Consider the following 20,510-nt stretch of genomic DNA (forward strand, 5'->3'; position numbering starts at 1 on the left):
TTATTTTTAAAGCTTTCAACTTCAATGATTCTGTTGGAGAGTTTTGAAGCAATGAATTCAAAGTTACTTCAACTGAGTGTTGTAATAGTTGGTCATATGCTTAAAGAGAGGTTAAAAAATATGGTTTCTATTCCATTATTTCTTTAAAATAATGAAAGATTAGATATTTGCATCAAAACTGAAACGTCTTTATGATTTAACTGAAATCACGATTTTCGCGTAATTTGTGTCAGTTGCGGATGTTTCTCATACGCCTAATCGAACAATTTTATCTGCACTTGTTGACTAGCGCAACACAGTGAAGTTTCACAATTAATGATAGATAGTTTCGGAAAAATACAAAAATTAATTCGAATATGTGGTAACATATACATATGAAATTAAACAAAGTAGCAACTGGTATACCAGTGTGACACTTAAAAAAAAAACAAAAATTTTATTAGCTTTTTCGATAGTTTATAAAGGGTGATTTTTTAAGAGCTTGATAACTTTTTTTAAAAAAAAAACGCATAAAATTTGCAAAATCTCATCGGTTCTTTATTTGAAACGTTAGATTGGTTCATGACATTTACTTTTTGAAGATAATTTCATTTAAATGTTGACCGCGGCTGCGTCTTAGGTGGTCCATTCGGAAAGTCCAATTTTGGGCAACTTTTTCGAGCATTTCGGCCGGAATAGCCCGAATTTCTTCGGAAATGTTGTCTTCCAAAGCTGGAATAGTTGCTGGCTTATTTCTGTAGACTTTAGACTTGACGTAGCCCCACAAAAAATAGTCTAAAGGCGTTAAATCGCATGATCTTGGTGGCCAACTTACGGGTCCATTTCTTGAGATGAAGTTTTCCCTCAAAATGGCCATAGAATCGCGAGCTGTGTGGCATGTAGCGCCATCTTGTTGAAACCACATGTCAACCAAGTTCAGTTCTTCCATTTTTGGCAACAAAAAGTTTGTTAGCATCGAACGATAGCGATCGCCATTCACCGTAACGTTGCGTCCAACAGCATCTTTGAAAAAATACGGTCCAATGATTCCACCAGCGTACAAACCACACCAAACAGTGCATTTTTCGGGATGCATGGGCAGTTCTTGAACGGCTTCTGGTTGCTCTTCACCCCAAATGCGGCAATTTTGCTTATTTACGTAGCCATTCAACCAGAAATGAGCCTCATCGCTGAACAAAATTTGTCGCGAAACACATTTCGAACCGAACACTGATTTTGGTAATAAAATTCAATGATTTGCAAGCGTTGCTCGTTAGTAAGTCTATTCATGATGAAATGTCAAAGCATACTGAGCATCTTTCTCTTTGACACCATGTCTGAAATCCCACGTGATCTGTCAAATACTAATGCATGAAAATCCTAACCTCAAAAAAATCACCCGTTATTTCCAAAAATATCCTGTGAAATACGCAAGGTCGTATCTTGAATGGCTGGCAGCTTTCTAAAGAGCGACCGCTCGCAGTTAAAATTATGTATGAGTGAAACTTTAAAACCGTTTTTCTCGAAACGACATTGTCCAAAATTGCTGACATCATAACTCAACGAGAAATTAACTTCAAATTAAAACTGAGTATTGTTGAATACATTTGAAAAATGTCAATTTGGCATTAAAAAAATTACAATTTTTTACCTAATAAAAACCGACATTTTTTTCAAATTTACGTAATTTTGATACTTTTTTTTATTTTTCAAAGAACGTTGGTCATTGTATAGGTTATATCGTTAAGTTTAATAAATTTTTTGAGGTTTTTTGTTTCAGCTACTCATTCGGCCGGAATCATGTCAGCAGTTGGGGCACCTCCGAAGGCAGCCCATAACTCGGTTATTTTTTAACATTTTTGTAAAAAACAAATCTTAAAATATAGTTGAAAATGTACCTTATTACGTTCAAAGAAGTTCCAAATATTCAATCTCGTACTTTCTCTTAAAAAATTCACGAAAATCGCCTAATTTTTCATACGTTGCATTGGTATAGCCCCTTAAGGAGTCAAACTCAATTTCAGGGCAGAAAAATCTTTTTTGTGAACTTTTTTTAGAGACATTTTATTTAAGGGGTTATATACAGTTATGATTTTCAAAAAATCGATTTTTTTTACGTTTTCTTAATATATATATGTATATCTGAGTATACACACACAAAATTTCAAGTCGATCCGACGAATATTTTCGAAGTTATAGACACATTAGTGAAGGCGCGCCGACTACATGTAAAGTGCTTTCAAAACTTTAAACTCGTTTTCCTCGAAACGGTGTTTTCAAAGTCGGTGAGCAAGATTTCTCAGAAACGGCTAAACCGCTCGGTCTGAAATTTTTTTTTTAGTAATTAATCGAAGGATTTCTTCATCCGATGAAAATTTATAATATTTTTTTTATAAACAATTACAGACCCGAATTTTGGTCGAAAATCGAACCTTTTGCTTTGAGTAACCGCCATTTTCTCAATTTTTTTTTTGCTAATTCCTTCCATTAATCACTAGATTATTTATTATATTAATGAAATTTATTTGGTTTTTGCTTTTTAGATGTTCCAGTCCAGAGATATCGTGCTCACCGCAAGAGACCTTTTTAGCGGACCTCTGCAAAATTGGCAATATCAACGTTCCCGATAATTATTTTTGGCAATAAAAAATATGTGAATATAGTTTAAGGTTGTCATAATATACCTATCAAGTTTCAAATCAATAAACCAAATAGTATGCTTAGAAAAAATTCTTGAAAAATTCCTTTTTTTCGACCTCCTAACTGTATATGTATAAATGTACATTTTTGGAATAAGTACTTTATGAATCGGTTATTCGTTTTGAAATGAAAGATTTTGATTCGGTAGCAGATATCCAGGAACACTTTGGAAAATAGACGTCTGACAGCGGAGAAGATTTTTCTTTACGAGTATATGAAAATTAACTCAAATCCAAAATGTAAAGAAATGGACTACAGATAGATAATAGATAATGATCTAATATCTGGTCAATATTTCGATTTTTAACGAAAGAAAGCTTCCCAAGAAAGTTCTTTTTTTTATTTACACTTCAAAGGGGCTTAAAAAAGGTTTAAAAAATCAAAATGATTGCAAAATATTTTAGTCCTGCGATCAGTGCCTGACAAGTATATCTAAAAAGAAGACAAAAAATGTCATGCTTTCTACTAATTTGACGGCGTATTCTAGCGGCAAGGATCTCCAGATCCGCGAATTTCGTAAGATAACTGTTTCAAAGTGTATGTGCGTCTTCACGAAGCTTCTGTTTAATTTATGCCCACACATTTTCAATAGAGTTTGCATCGGGCGACTGCGACGGCCAATCCAATGTAACGATGCCAGATTGAGTTTTTCACTGAGTACAGAGCTTGCTGCGGTGTTTAGAATCGTTGTCCTCCTGCAGAATCCAATCTATATTTTTTTGATGAACCATCCTTTGGCAGGTAGCAATAAGGCCTTTTTGTAGATTTTTATAATTTTCTCGGCATTTAGGTTGTCAGTAAAGAGGTACAAAGTTCCGAATACCTGCTTTGAGAAGCAGCACCAAAGATGCACCTTTATTCCATGTTTTACGGTCCGCTGAACAAGCCTATTGGTGGAAGTTGACCAGGCTCGCGTGAGGACAGAACGTGGCCATATAGAACATTCATCAGTAAAAATGACATTTTCAAAATCTCTATCAATATTCTCATGCGCCCAAGCGAGTCGCTTTGTCACAAGTTTTTCAGTCAACAGAATCTTCTTCATTGTGTTGCGCCATTTCAGATCATGAGTATGAAGAAGGGTTCGGATATATCTAAACTTTTTGCCATTAATTTTGCTTGTCTTTGCCGCAGTGTTAAAGCAGGATTCCGCGAAAGCAGATTCACTATTTTTTTTATCTTTTTTGTTCATTTTTCCTATCGAACCACGCTCTGGTAAATCATTGACATTTTTAGCCACTATATGTATGTATATCGCTGTATCCACTTCTGTACAAATGCCTTCGACTTTCTCATATATTTAGCAGCCGCTGATTGTAACATTTTGGCACCTTTCGGGTGGATGCAAAGGAACACAGCCTCGTAGCGCGACGCGTATTTAGCACTCATTGTGTTTAACATGATTCTCTTTCAAAAGATCAACGACAACTGAACCTTTGTTGACAATGCATCAAGGACATCTCGGCTCGCGAAGAAATTAGAGTGAAATCTTTCATTAACTGTCGGCAAAGTCCACCACGCTCTTACTTGACAGACTGTATATTGAGAAATAAATCACCATACTTTTAAAGTTTTCCCTTTTCTTTTGTAGGTTGAGTACTTGTCGGACGGTATTGCTCATGTAAATAAAGCTTGCACAATAATTTTCTATAACTAATTTGTGGTGTAGAAACCCGAATATCTCGAGAAGTATTAATGCTAGCGATTTTGACCTTTTTTGTAGAAAATAAAATTTCCTACAAGTTTGGCATGCACATTTTTTCTATAACTCCTGTCATTTACGAGATATATACAAAAAAATGCGAATTTCTTGGAAAAATCGGGTTTAGAGCCCAGTACTACCTCGCCGGTGTGAGTTACGACTTTGTTGCACTGGGCACTTTTGTAGAGTGAACAATTCTGAGAAATATGCGTCTAAATTCAAAGCGATGCCATAAAATACCTCTGATCTGTAGGATAAAGATAAAGATAAAGATAAAAACTCACGATTGTAATGTATTTTCTATGGAAAATTTTCACAGGCCTTGGTCCAGTTCTAATGTTAATATTAAGAGCTAAAATTTTCAGGGAATTTTTTTTAGGGTATTTCGAAGGAAATTTCGTGACGGGGCTGAATTTATAGTTAAATAAAAAAAACATCCTAGTGTATTATGTATCATCAATCAAAAACTTGGCTTTCAAAGAAAATTCCCACATTTTTCACCCCCGACCATATAGTTTTAACATACATATGTATAATCTTAACGATTACTTTAAACAATGTCTCATTATGATATGATAATTAAAAATCTCTGTATAATTACCGCTAAATGTAAGGCATAGAGTGAAGAGTAGCATGAAAACCGATTTTTGTTGCGACTCCATTGTCCTTATCCGCACCACGACAAGTTTCCGGCAACAAGTTTTGCGATTTCTCGGCAAGTGAGGTGAAGTGTCTGCTCACTTGCGCTCGACGACACTGGAGGCTGCCGCTGTTAGCTGGGGGCGCCACTTAAAAGTGACTTGCAATGGCGACGTGGTATGGAAACTTACTGCTATTCTATTCTATTTTCACTTTCCACTTTTTTTTGCTTTTTTTCTGACACACGTAGCTGAACAATGTGCTTATGTGTGGGAGTGCTGCTTTGTGTTGTTGTGTGTTTGTAAGATATAATCAAACGACAAATTGCGCATAAAAGTCGAGTGGTTGTCACTTTCTTCTTCTTTAATATAGATTATGTAGTTTTATATACATGTGCTTTATATGTATATTTTCATGTACATATGTTAGTTAATATGTGTTCGCGCTCAAATGTTGCCTTTATTATGTTATTAAGGTACTAAAAGTAGTTTGTTTGTATTTATATTGAATTTTTTTTAGGTTATGTTCTGCTGCATAAGTTATATCACAGTGAGGGGAATTAGCACGAAATTCTTTGTAGAGAATTTGGAGATTTTTTTTAACTTTTTAATATAAGAAAATTATTTATAATTAATTAATTGTTTTTTTTTTATTTATATTTTTTTAAATTTTTTTATTCGATTTTAATTTCGTTTAACTTCAAGTGGCACTCTTAATAGACAATTCTCTTGCATGTGTATATTTTTTATTATTATCTTCATATGTACATACATATATTATTTATTTTTTTTATCTGCACAAATGTCAATTTAAATACCGTAAATCTCATTAACTGACAGCACTGTGCTCGTTATGCGTGGAATTCGTTCGTCAAGACACTGTCGAAGTGACGCCTTGGCGCGCACAGCTTCTTAAGTGGCGCTGAGGTGTGACTGGGCGTATGATTGTTATACTATTGTTGTTGCTGCACTTTAGTTGTTGCCTCAACTATCATTGTTGTTGCTGCCTCAACTATCATATATTGCTTCATATATACATATGTATGTATGTATGTACGTGTGTGTATTTGTGTTGCTTTTATGCACACTCCGCCATCCGCACAACTGCCTACACACTTTAAATTATTCAATTTCTATAAATTATATGCCACAACAATACGCACACAAACGGCGACAGACAGACAGACATTCCTTCCATACAAATTGTTGTTCATTTGATATTTTTGCTGTTTTTTTTTGTTACTTTAGTTTCCCTTTCTGTGCTCGCACTTCTCTGTTGTTATTTGATTTTCGTTTTTCTTATACTTGGCATTGATCCTACTCACTGACCGTTAGATGGTTTGTTTTTGTTTTTGTTGCACTTTTTTAGTTGCAGTTATTTACTTTACACAAGTAACTGTGCATTTGTGGTGCTTTTGTTGGCTGCTGTTTTGGCTGGTAGAAATTCAATGGAGCCAAAGTGATACAGACGTTCACCACTTAGGCGCTTTTACATATTCATATACATATATACTTTGATATTCTTCTATATTAGGGTGAGTCAAAAGCTAACCTATCGAATTTATGCGTTGATCGATTCCGTACTAAGGATATATTCATACATATTTTAGAAATAAACAGCAAATATTTGGAAGAAAAAATTCAATATTTTTCGAATTACACGCGATCTTCGACGGTCCTTCGTGATTGAAACTAAAAAAAAATTCTCACTAGAAGATATGAACCTGCTAAATGGCGGAAGCAATGCCGCGACGGGCGAAGAAGAACCCACACCAATAAAATACAGCTCTAAGTCGGCTTAAAAACAACAAAGCCAAAGAATTCTTACTTGTCTGAAATGAGATACATTCTATTATATTTAGCAAAGTTCCATTTCTACCCAATACCACGAACCACGGAGGGATCGTAATCCTTTACATTTAAACTTAAATTCGGTCCACAATATTGCCTTCCTTTCCAGAAAGGCGTAGAATAGCGGACAGCTCACAGGGACACAGGGATAAGTATCTATACAGATTGGAGTTGATATATTTTCAGTAGAATTAGATACCAGATCCGCCTTCCGAATACTACATCACTGCACTGACTTCCTAGCGAAGATCACAGTTATTCTAGAAAACCTTCTTGTTCTGCAAAGTAGGTGCTTACAACAAGATATATATGTACGAGTATATTGATAAACAAGCATCTTCAGTAAAATGCCTTAAGGTTTCATCGATGATAGTGAAAGATTCCCTTGATCACTTAGTGGATCTAACATCCTATTTCACGGTAAACCTACAATGGATTCCAGGACACAGCGATATTTCTGGCGACTGTGAAGCAGATGAGCCAGCCGTACAATTAGTCTCGGATAAAGTGGTTAAAAGGAAGCGTCGTCAGACATAAATTATTTCTTTAAAACAGCGAATGTAGATCATTACATCAACCATATTTTCTTCTTCTTCTTTTCACTACAACCAATGGTCGGTCTGGGTCGAGAACACAAAACTTCTCCAGTTGACTCTATACTTGGCGACGTCACGCCAGTAGTACACTCCACGTGCAGACAGGTCGGTTGGCACCTTGGTCCTTCTATTGGATACATGGGTGCCCTTACTTTCATTGTCAAACCATGGGTCTCGAGTCGAAATAGCTTTGCTGCACGTATTACTTTTTTCAGCATTATATTGAAAAAGACGCACGAGAGAGAATTACCCTCTCTAAAAACTCGTTTGGTATCGAACGGCTCGGAGAGGTCTTTCCCGATTTTTATGGGAACTTTATGCTGCATAGTCATATGAGTTTCGCAGGGTTATCAAATTTACACATGGTGTCGAATCGGCAGTTCCTAACAGTGCTGTCGAAAGCGCCTTTGGAGTCGACAAATAGGTGATGATATCGAACTGTTTATCGAGAGTCAGGATTTGATATATTGTGAAAATCTGGTCTATGGTAGATTTGCCAGGTCTAAAGCACTGATAAGGTTCAATAAGTTTATATATAATGTGTTTAAGTCTTTTTTTGTCAAAAGAACCTTATACGCGATATTAAAAATATTAATTCCACGATAATTAACACAGACTGAGGGATCTCCTTTCTTGTGGATAGGGCAGAAAACACTTTTATTTCATACAGCACTCATGGTGCATGTAGTCATCCGACTAAATTATGCTTCGCAGCTGAAACCTGCGCCCTACAGGCTTTAAGCAGCTCAGCCGGTAGTCCAACGGCTTCTGGGGCTTTGCTGTTCTTAAGCCGACTGAGAGCTGTTTTCACCTCGTATTGGTCGAGTGACGGGATGACAATATTGTCACGTTAGATTATTAGTGACGGGTTTTCTTCGACCAGCGCAGGTTCGCGAAGTGTTTCCTCTACCACTGTTCCTTAACTTCTAGTCAGATTTTCTTTTTCAGGAGAAGGAATCACGATGGACCATCGGAGATCGCGTGTAATTCGAAAAATAGTTATTTTTTTCTTCACTGAATATTCCTAAAATATGTATGAATATATCCTAAGGTTTGAAAGTATTTTTTTTTCTCTGCAAATCGACTGATATTGGCTCACGTTCGTGTGCATATACATACTTACATACAAAAGTATGTGCGTCACATTCCTTTTTGGCCCGTTATCTTCCACTGTTGGCGCAATCGGAAAGTGAGTTGCAGCAAATGCAACGTAAATTTTGTGGTTATGGTGCAGCTGCGCCTCTAGAGCCTACCAAAAAATATTTTTTATTATTTTACCAATGCCACTGCAGTCACAGCGGCATGAGTAGAGCAGTGTGAAATGAAATGGAACTGTTTGTGACATAATCCGAGAATTAAGAGATAATGAAGAAAGGAGGCTACTAATATACTAAATAAAAACATACATAAAATAGCGGTAAGTTGGTGGGTTGTCTGCTTAAAGTTTAAAGTGTGAGATTGTTAGGACAACTCACTGCAAATGGTAATATAGTTGAGAGATCATTATGCTCTCCAGCTATCTATGAAATACAAATCGTACATTAGCCAGCAAGTTATTACATATACATACGTAGCATGAAATTGGAATTGCTTACGTCCCTCGTGGGTGCTATCGAGTATATTTCGTTCTAATTAGAGATACTGCTTTAATAGTCCACCGTTCATCAATCTCAGCATACGCCCGAAATCCCAATTATACTCTTGTTTGTCTTGGAATGTAAAATATCATAAGTCTCCGAGTGGTACAAAGGCTTTAAAGACGGTCGAGACATCGTTTAAGACATGCTTCTTCTGGACGACCTTCGACCTCTTCAACTGATGAAAATATTAAAAAAGTGAAAAATGTGGAGTTTGAAAATCGTTAGGGAAGTGTTAGAGAGATAGCAAGAGAGCTCGACAAATCTCGCAATTCCCTTCGAATATTTTGGTGGATATTTGGCATGAAATGCGTTCTTGCTCGACTCGTTCCAACAAGGCTGAATTTGTTTCAAAAAGAGTACCGTAAACAGGTTTCTTTGGACGTGCTTAATCATGCAAATTCCGATCCCACTTACGTTGCGAGCATTATAACTGCCTATGAGACTTGGCTTTATGAGTTTGATGTGCAAACAAGTCAACAATCATCGGAGTGGAGGGAAAAAAACGAGCTGAAACCAAAAGAAAACACGCCAAAGCCGCTCAAAAATCAAGGTGATGCTCATGGTTTCTAAATTTGTTCCGGAGGACAAACGGTCAATAAGGAGTTCTATTTGACTGTATTGAGGCGTTTGCGTGCGAACATCCGTCGAAAATGGCCGGAATTGTGGAAAGACAATTAATGGATTTTACACGATGATAATGCACCAACACATCGAGTCACGATTTAAAGCCAAAAACGCAAAGAATGCCATTAATAAACCACCAGATTTGGCTTTCTTGTTCCCAAAACTGAAATTGCCGCTTCGTGGAACCCGTTTTCAGTCCACAAAAATTCGCTGCAGGAACTGAAGGCGTTTCCAAAAAAATGCTTATGAAAAGTGATTCGAGAACTGGAAAAATCGTTGGTATAAGTATATTACATCTCGCGGATATGACTTTGAAGGCGACAAAATAAATTTTGATGAATAATCAAATAGTATGCGTTTTATTTGTAATTTCTGGGTCACCGTGTATGTAGATTTTTGAATTAATAATTATTACAACCACTACAACTGTCTAATAGTTTAATTAATATAAAAAAGAGTGTGCTTCACTCTAACTGCCATTGCAATGCATTGATTGCTCAGCCTGCAGGCCTTTGTTTAACTGTCAATCAGGCAATTTACGACTGACTAGTTGGCATTATTGACGTTTTTTTTCTTCCTGCTAGCTGCCCAACAGCTTCAACGAACTGCAAGGATATGCGTGCCGCACGCGCTTTATAATAAATACATACATATGTATATATGTATATATAATTGATTTTTTCTAACGCACTTGTAATTTTTATTGGCAAGACATGAACAAATATATATACATACATATTTAATTTTATATTTTAATATTTTTCTTCTTGGCTGCAAGCATTTTGTTAATTTTTAGTGTTTTGTCAGCAAAGCAAATATGCACTTGTACGTAAATCGGTATAAAATATATAATTAAATACATAGGTATATTATATATATTTGCTTATATCGCTTTACAATGTGTGTTGAGTACTTTTCCTACTTTGTTTTTTAAGGACCAGCTTGCCTGCCAACTCACTTTTTTCTCGCCATGCGTGACCCTGATTTCTTTCATTTGCCACAAAGCGCGTTTTTGTTGCTGCTTTTTATTGTACTGTTCTCATATAATATTTATATTGAGTGTTTTTGCGCTTTGACTTTGATTTTTCTTCTACTTTTTGTTTTTTTTTTGTTTTTTGTTTTTTCTCCTTCTTGTGCACCAAATATTTACAGCGTGCGCAAAATTACCGAAATGTCAAATGGAATGCGAGTTTATTGCTGGCAGGTGACTGCAATAAAAACAACAATGCACGAATTAAATCGCACGAAATTTCCTAAGAAGCGCACACACATACATATACGCCTGCATACACGTAAGTATGTATGTAAGTGGTAAGGCATTGTAAGGAGCAAATGCGTGCAATGAATGGACGCAAAAGCAGACGCGCTACGAAGGACACACACACACAGATACGCAAAAACATTGTGAAGCTTTGCACTTTATTTTCGTTAATTATTTTTATGGTTTCAAAGTTATTATTATATTAGTATATGTGTGAATCCTTGCTTATTTCATTATTATATTTGAAGCGCGCGCGTTAAATACCCAGTCAGCGGGACCAAGTCCTTGCGAAAACGTCCAATTGGGGCGAAGCTTAAAAAGAAACTGACTGATTTAGCGAGCTGCTGCTGCTCGTATTAAGCTATTTTCATTGAGATGCCGTTATTCGCCGTTTCCGACACCGACAACGACAACGACGCACACGAACACGATGCGCGTCGAACAAATGAAAGTCGAACAAAGCAGTTAATTTTCGCTGCAACCAACATGTCGTAACATAGTATGCTAACATGTCCAAACTTGCTGATATACCGATATATGTACATACATACCTGCATTTATACCTGCATATGTGTGTATATAAATATATATAATTGGCATCAAGTGTATACATACATATGTATGCGCAGTCGGTGTAATGCTTCCGTGATATTTGATTACATTATAGGCCAAACGTCAGCGCTGTTGCTAACAGCTGCTGTAATCATACCGATACATGTACTATGTATAAATGTGTGAGTTTGTGAGCTTTCGTCACTACTTTAACAAAAAGCTCAGCGCACTTTCACGTACACACACACTCTCACGCATACCTCAGCCGTAGCATACATTTACTTTCACGTTTCGGTTACTTTTAAACACAAGGCCCAGCCTTTATATGCCTTTATATGCGTTTGTGTACGTGCACCATTTTCCACTTGAGTGGAACGTAAATTCTACCAACCCACTAAAATTAAAATAATAAAGGTTTAAGTGGCCACTTTTTGGCGTTTCAAACACTGAGCAGACCACTGACCACTCGAAGTGCTGCAAAGTTTCGAAGGCTACTACCGGCGAACGGAGCTGGTTAATTAACATTGCAGTTGGCTGCAGAAGAGCATACATGTTATGGCAAATACTTAAATAACATAAATATAGAACATTAAATGTTGTCTTAAATGGCTTAAATTTTAATGTGTTTGAAGAAATCTTAAAATATTCTTCACACATTAGCTACGTTTGTAGCGATTGCCAAGAATTAGAAAAGATACTTTGTTCGATTCTTCACCATTAAAGACATTTAACTCCATATTCTTTCTAAATCCCTTAATTTTGAGTCTCTTAACACCAAATGAGTGAGGAAAAAGATTATAACACTAGCGGGGCTTCTACATACATATGTATGAAGATAGCGCTTTCTAAACCAATTATTTTCATGAACTGTAGGTCAAGGAAGCTTGTCATATACTATACATACATACGTATTATCAGTCATCATTTATCTATGTACTAATGTATGTAACTGTTACAGCAGACAAGAAGTAGACATCAATATCCCCGGTCAAGAGTAAATACATTTTTCTTATCACCTTAACATACACTATACAATCTATCAAAGGAAAACTCTTATCATTACAGACTTCTGCTAATCAATGCAAAGCCTGTTACAACGATTTCTTAACGAACCTTTTCAAAATTGAGCGGTTGAGTATTGTAAAAAGTATTGATTTAACGCTTTCAGTATTAGACATATGTATGTGTGTAAAAAGTGATCCGTTTCTCTATTTAAAAAAAAAAACACAGAAACTTCAAACTTAATGGGAAATATTTATTGCTATTCGAAAGAACATTCTCTGGCATTTATTTTTTGAAGATTATATCTTTCAAATGTTGGCCACGGTTACGTTTCAGATGGTCCATGCGTTGGGTCCAAATTTTGATGAATCGTTCGAGCATTTCGACTGGTAACTGGCTAATGACACGCATGATGTTTTGCTCCAAGGCCTGAATCGAAGGAATTTCCGCATAGATTTTAGACTTTATATATGCCCAAAGGAAAAAGTTTAATAGTGTGATATCATACGGTCTTGGTGGACAATCGACCGGGCCAAAACGTGAAATTATCTGCTCACCACATTCACTAAACCCATTGATTGATGCGATGTGTGAGAAGTGCCGCCGTCTTGTTGAAACCAAATGTCGTCGAGATCACGAACTTCAATTTCAGACATCAAATAATCGGTTATTATGGTACGATAAAGGTAGCCATTGACCATTACGTTCTCACCGGCATAATTTTTGAAGAAGAAATATGGAACAATAATTCCACCGAGCCATAAACCACACCAAATCATTGTTTTTTCTGGATAAAATGGCAGCTCTTGAATCCTTTCAGATTGCTTTTCGTTCCAAATGTGGCAATTTTGCATGTTTACATACCCATTGAACCAGAAATGGGCCCTAACGCTGAACAAAATTTGGCAAAACGTCGGTTACTCGTGGAACTTTTCAAGAGCCTATAGAGCAAAGCGACGTCGCTTAGGAAGGTCTAGCGGTTTCAGTTCTTGCATACGCTGTTTTTCATAAGTTTTTAATTTAAATTCTCAACGTAAAAGGGGCCTGTTCGATACGTCAGTCTGCGTTGGTGAGACCGACGCCAAATCGACTCTCCACAGAGGAAGAGTTTGGGAACCTTCGTGGTTCGCATTACATAAGAGCGGTTTTCTTGTTAATAATCCTTAAACAATCACCCTATATTATTATCTTTACATAGCTGTATTACGGTATATGCTTAAGTGTGTCGAAGTAAGTCAAAGACATAGCCTAAAAACACCGTTTCTGCAAGACGATTCTTATGTCATATTAAATGACAACAAAACGTAGCGGAGCTGCATTGATAAGCCAACCACGCCGGCTCTCTCCGCATACATACATATACACAAATATACAATAGGCACACATTTGAAGAGATAATCTACTTAGTTGTTGTAGAGTAATCTAGTATGTGGTACTGATATTTGATCTCGAAGTAAAATCGATCGATTGCGAACTTGCGCTCAACGCTGACATCAAGCCACAGACTAAAGCGAGGAATCCGAAGAATTTCCATTCAAAACTCAGCAGTTCATTCAGTTTTCTTTCAGCGTTCGTCGGTTTCGGTGTTGCGGTAATTACGCGGTGTGACTTTAAGTGGAACATTTACAGTTAAAGAAATCAACGGCGTATTTTTCACCAACCGTGTGTGTGTGTGTGTATTGTAATCAGTTTAGTAATCGTTAGGAAATTTTATTGAGCATGGCTTGTCCGTACGCTGGAAATGGGTGCGTAGGCGTGTTGTGTTGTCTTATCACTACACGTTTTTCCTGTTATTGTTTCACGTGTAGATTAGCTTTGCAAATCCTAAAAACATACGCGTTACTTTAATCTGATCTCTTATGCACCCTTAGTTCATTACATGATGACACTGCCACGCCTTTGGGTACCGAGATAGGCATGATCTATGGCGAATATCTGATGCTGGACAAGGTTTTGAGTTCTCAACGCATGCTGTCGGTGGTGGATAACCGGCCTGTACACGACGAGCATCTCTTCATCGTCACCCATCAAGGTTAGTAGTGAATGTTGTGCGTTGAACTCAAATAACAATTATTATATAAACTCATATTGGAGGAAAAGAATATAGATTTTAAAAATTCGATTGTTTTGATTGATGCTTTCATTTATTTGTTAGGTTTCAGTGAACTCTTATCAGTCTACGGCGTATAAGAGTTCATACGTGATATACTTGAAGTATGTATATTTTAATAGCCGTTGCCTAAAATAATGTTGTTTTTAGATGCTTAAAAATATGTATATGTATATGGATTATGTATATATGTACGTACTAACATAAAAATATGTACATACATAAATGATTAAAGATAGTGAAATTCGCACGTTTACTAGCACATACTTGTAAAAAACTATAATTATCAAGGTCTCATGTGCGCAGTAGTTTTTAGATTCGTGAACTCACAATTAAATGTTTTGACTGCCGTAATAAGTCGTATTAATTGATGCCAAAAAGAATTGTGCTAAATTTAATTTAATAGTTTACTTAACAACTTATTATGTATACCCTAAACAGGGTGACGAACTGAGTTAATCTATCTGTCTGTATATATGCGAACTAGTCCCTCAGTTTTTTAAGATATTGATGTGAAAATTTTCGATCGTTTTTCTCACCAAAGTTGCTCATTTGTCAAAACAGTTGGTACCGCTGTAGGATATAGATCACATATAAACTAATCGATTCATATCAAGTTCGTATGAGGATAATTGTTTGATATTTGAGAAGACTATTGTTCAAAAGAACGCTTAAAACTCAGAACTTATTTATCACATCGGACCACTGTAGGATATACCTGCCATATAAACTGACCAATCTAAGCTAAGATAAAGATATTTTCATGCTAAACGAAATTTTTGATTTGAAAAACTGTATCAATATGTAAAAAGGAAGAACCATTAAAGCTCTTTGAATAAGAATAAAGGGTGTTAATTATCATTCGAAAGAACATCCTTTGGAATTTATTTATTGAGAATTATCCCTTTTAAATGTTGGCCACGGCTACGTCTCAAATGGTAAATGAAATACATGATGCTTTGCTCCAAGGCCTGAATCGAAGGGACATTGTTCGCATAGACTTTAGACTTTATGTATCCCCACAAGAAAAAGTCTAACGGTGTAATATCATACGACCTTAACGGCCAATCGACCGGGCCAAACGTGAAATTATCCGCACACCGAAGTGTTCTGTCAATAAATGCATTGATTGATGCGATGTATGAGAAGTGGCACCGTCTTGTTGAAACCAAAAGTAGTCGAGATCACGAGCTTCAATTTCAGGCATCAAATAATCGGCCCACAAACCAAACCAAACCGTTGTTTTATCCGGATGATCTGCCATCTATTGAATCTCTTCATATTGTTTTTCGACCGAAATATGGCAATTTCGCAACTTCAGTTCTTGTACACGCTGTATTTTGAACCCCATTATCAGAACAGCACTTTCAAATTCCGCTTCCTGATTTATTAGAATATTATTATATATGAAAAACCCTACCCTTTAGAAGAAAGCGCCTGGTAAGAGCTGATTTTTTCATAGCATCTTTCGTGTACGGTAAATTGATGTTCCACTTGAGAACATAATCGAAACTGAACCCTGTTTACCGGGTTGTAAAACAGTAACACTGTCGCCTTACAAATAACTAGTTATATCACAGTTTTGGTAGAATGATTGTCATTTAAGAAAACTGGTTAAAACTGTTGTTTATTTAAATCTGTAGATGACTTTCTATTTTTCTTTGTGATCGCCCCGTTAGCTGACAAATAAAAAGTCCCTCAAGATTTAAGAGTCATCAATGATGAGTGCCTTTTTGCTCAGTAATCTTAAAAATGGTATCACTACACAATAGAGGTTTTGGCCTTACCTAATACTCATATTGGAACCTAGTTTCATATGAACATCATCACCTATTTTTGGTATTCATTATTCATTTACAAGCACTGACAAACCAGTAAGCATTCTTCTGCTATGATAAAGATTCTTATAGAACTGATAAGACATCCGGAGTTACCTATAAATAAATTAGCTTCTACAAATGTATTTGCCTAAGAGGGCCATCCAATCTCCTCCTAATAGCTTAAACAAAATCTTATTCAATAATTAGGCTGAAATTACTCGGCAACTCATATTAGAAAATTGGAAAAATCAACAGATTAGACTTACCTGAAGCTACTAAGGGAAATAACCTATAGTTTACGTTTACTAACGAAATGTTTATTTTTGTTTCCTGTTTCCGCAATACCGACTCCTCATGCCTTTTGAATGAGATATCTTGGAAAGGAAGTAATCTGGGTATCATCCTTTCAATCATAATTTGTTGAGAATTCGGGGATAATTTATCTATTCACTTCTCCACCCATAGTAAAGAAAGATTTTTTGTCACAACGACTGTCTGAAGACCTCTGATCTCTAACCTACTAGTTAACAGTCTAAACGTAGTACTATCTCACTTCCTCAGCTCAGCGGTTAAAGCTATGCGAACGTTTTCCTCGTTCCACGGAAAAACGGACGTGTCGTAGAAGAAATATTTAATTCCGAAATCTTATAGAACCTTATTCTACCGATGATGAACTATCTTAAGGGTCGTTTTAGTCATTGACCGATTACGATAATCGTCCCTTACCCCCCTGTAGTTTTTCATAACCCCATTTATAGTGGATGACTTCAACATAAAAAGCGTTTAAGATCATTCGTTGCCTTTTATTTCATTCTCTATAACTTTTTTTTATTCTTTATAACACTACGTTAAAATTCTTGTTCTAACTTCTCTTCAAATAACATTCTTATACTTTCAGCATACGAACTATGGTTCAAGCAGATAATTTTCGAACTCGACTCCATACGTGAAATGTTGAACATAGAGGATCTCGAGGAATCTAAAACGTTGGAAATTCTAAAACGCCTCAATCGCATAGTACTTATACTCAAGGTGATCATTACAATAATTGCATGAGCTGACTTAATAATTAATAATAATTTATAATGACAGCTGCTTGTCGATCAAGTGCCTATATTGGAGACCATGACACCGCTCGATTTCATGGATTTTCGCACGTATCTTGCGCCGGCTTCCGGTTTTCAGAGTTTACAATTTCGTCTAATTGAAAATAAGCTGGGCGTCAAGTCCGATCAGCGCGTTAAATACAATCAAAAATACTCGGAGGCATTCGGCAATGAATCGGCCGCAATGGATGCTATACAAAAGTCAGAAAATGAACCCTCCATGTTGGATTTAATACAAAAATGGCTCGAACGTACACCAGGACTGGAGACGGACGGTTTCAATTTCTGGGCCAAATTTCAAGCGAGCGCTGAGAAGTTCTTAGACCAGCAAGTGCAAACAGCTATGGTGAGTTCGTCAAGTCTTAATATACATACAAACTTACCGGCATGCTTCGTCTCATCTTTACAGCAAGAGCCCGTCGAAGCGGCACGCAACTATCATCTTATGGACATTGAGAAGCGACGCGAGGTCTATCGCAGCATCTTCGATCGTGACGTGCATGAAGCATTAGTGTCGCGTGGTGATCGTCGCTTCAGCTATAAAGCTCTGCAGGGTGCCATTATGATCACCTTCTACCGCGATGAGCCACGCTTCAGCCAGCCGCATCAGATGTTAACACTGTTGATGGACATTGATTCGCTAATTACGAAGTGGCGATGTTAGGCAACTGAAATACGAATACGAATTTTTGTATGTATGACTTGTATCGTTTGCAGATAATCACGTGATCATGGTGCAACGCATGATTGGCTCACAGCAGCTGGGCACTGGCGGCTCTTCGGGTTACCAGTATTTGCGCTCCACGTTGAGGTAAATCGATTTGACTTTGTGTTCATTTTGTTGTTGCAGAGTGCATTCAATTAATGCTCGTTTGTTTTCGTTTTGCTTTCGCAGTGATCGTTATAAGGTGTTCTTGGATTTGTTCAATTTGTCGACGTTTCTGATTCCACGCGATGCCATTCCACCGCTTGATGTCTCAATGCGAAAGGAGTTGATTAATTGACATTCGTTTTAATTCTTTTTTGCTACTTTTTAGTTTACGAATTTTACATATTTTTAAGATAATATACTCAATATGTTATCATAATTGCTTTAGTTGTACTTATGCTGTTTTTATATCACAATGCCGTATGCAGTCCTGTCTTTGGCAAGTTGGAAACTCATGCTCATAGTTTACATTGCACCTTTCATTTAGATTAAAAGTTATTGAAATATAATGATTTTTAAATATGTTTGTGAGTTTGGAGATATTTCCATGGATTGTCTACTCATTTTATAGCCTTTGAATAGAGTATTGCACAGAAATCTTATCCTTTTTCCCTATCACGGATCTATTAGAAGAGATACGACTACCATCATTCCAACGTCGGACCATTCAAGAGTGTGACAAAGAAAAAGACTATTACAAGTATGACAATAAAATAAGGGAACTAGTGCTTGAGTATCGACGTTTAACAGCCAGAGATCTTACTGACATCGTAGGAATTTCGGTATAGTCAGTGAAGACTATTTTGAAAGGTCATTTGGGTCTAAGAAAAGTGAAAGCCCGATTTGTTCCAAAATCACTCAATTTTTTCGAAAAACAGCTTAACTTTAACGTCTGTGAAACAATGCTTTCCGACTACCAGAATATCATGAAGCGTAAAACGCAATGGGTTTTGGATCTATGCTCCCGACCCGGAAACAGACAATCAATCGGCCAAATATCGTGGCAAAGGTGAGCCGAAGTTGAAAAAATCAACTCAAAGCAAGTCAAAAATCAAGGTGATGTTGGCAGTTTTCTCCGATCATCGAGATGTGGTGCACTCTGAATTCCTTTCGACCGGCCAAACTGTTAACAAGGAATAGTATTTGAGTGCGCGAAGCTATTCGTAAAAAGAGGCCGGAATTATGGGCCGACAACTCTTAGTTTTTGCACCACGATAATGCACCGCCCCATACTGAATTAATTTTTCGTGAGTTCTTCACCAAATTTTCAACAAATATTTTGTTACAACCACCGTATTCGCCTGATTTAGCTCCGTCTAACTTCTGGCTATTTAGCAAACACAAGCGATCGCTCCAGGTAAGCCGTTTTGAGTCAATTGAAGACATTAAACGTGAATCGCTAAGCGCATTGAAGGTTTTTTCGGAAATAGACCTTAACAACTGTTTCGAGGATTGGCGTAATACAAAGAAGATGATGAAAAAGGAACTTATGCGGGAAGAGAGAATTTTTGGGAACTATTTTCAAATAATCTATTGTTTAGAGAACCCACCGTTATGCTTTTCCGTCTGATAGTGCCGAAGACAGTTTGTACTGATTTATCATCATTATCAATTTAGCTCGCTTTACGAGTGGTTCCGATAAGTACCTAGACTTATCAGCCAATAATGCCCCAATGCAATAAGTTGTGTTGTTGTTTCGATTTTTAACTTTAGAAGGCTAATGGCAAAATAAAATCAAAGTACGCTGGGGTGCTATATAGGGGGATCCTTCTTCTTTTATTACGACCGAAAGAAATCTAGTTTAATCGTGAGACCACTTCAGTCTTTGACACTATTTTAGAGCAATCTGAAGGAGTTTCTGAGTAGTTTCACGACCGCTAACGAAACGAGTATCCACTGATATATCAAGGAACAATCGAAACAGTGGACTTCACATGCGAACCTGCTCCGAAGAAATCAAGGACTGCGTCGAAAAGTTAATAACCACAGCTCTTTGAGCTTCAAAAAGAGTGATCTACTATCAGGCCAAACGAGAAAATGATATTTCTCACCTGTTTGCATGCCCCATGAAACTAATTCACCTAATCAATTTGATCCGAAGCAACAATATATGAAATTTGGCTTATATCTTCGCCGTGGCCACGGCCTGCGAATCCAATCCGTCCATCATATCCTCTAGAGGTAGCACCATGGCACTTCTCTTTGTTTCAAAAAATCGAA

At 36.8% G+C, this 20,510-nt stretch overlaps 2 protein-coding genes across 3 annotated transcripts in view; one reads left to right on the plus strand and one right to left on the minus strand.

The window, feature by feature from the left end:
- The window catches only part of LOC105222626 (integral membrane protein DGCR2/IDD), a 30,685-nt gene extending 19,367 nt beyond the window's left edge, over positions 1–11,318 (minus strand). Inside the window, exons 1-2 of one of the 2 annotated variants that reach the window (XM_049454582.1) lie at positions 10,653–11,318; positions 4,983–5,592 (exon numbers count right to left, since the gene is read on the minus strand). In XM_049454582.1, the coding sequence (XP_049310539.1) occupies positions 4,983–5,043 (61 nt within the window). In that variant the 5' untranslated portion in view covers positions 5,044–5,592; positions 10,653–11,318. The remainder of the gene's footprint in view (positions 1–4,982; positions 5,593–10,652) is intronic. The other variant, XM_049454583.1, reaches the window with a different exon arrangement.
- A 2,781-nt stretch (positions 11,319–14,099) lies between these two features.
- On the plus strand, positions 14,100–18,766 carry LOC105224340 (tryptophan 2,3-dioxygenase). Its single transcript, XM_049455311.1, has 7 exons — positions 14,100–14,290; positions 14,417–14,577; positions 17,374–17,507; positions 17,568–17,927; positions 17,991–18,240; positions 18,299–18,392; positions 18,477–18,766. The coding sequence occupies exons 1-7, from the start codon at positions 14,265–14,267 to the stop codon at positions 18,583–18,585; spliced, it is 1,134 nt and encodes a 377-aa protein (XP_049311268.1). The 5' UTR covers positions 14,100–14,264; the 3' UTR covers positions 18,586–18,766.
- Positions 18,767–20,510: the final 1,744 nt, after the last annotated feature.

The sequence above is a fragment of the Bactrocera dorsalis genome, chromosome 4 (genome assembly GCF_023373825.1).
Source record: "Bactrocera dorsalis isolate Fly_Bdor chromosome 4, ASM2337382v1, whole genome shotgun sequence".
NCBI lineage: Eukaryota > Metazoa > Arthropoda > Insecta > Diptera > Tephritidae > Bactrocera > Bactrocera dorsalis.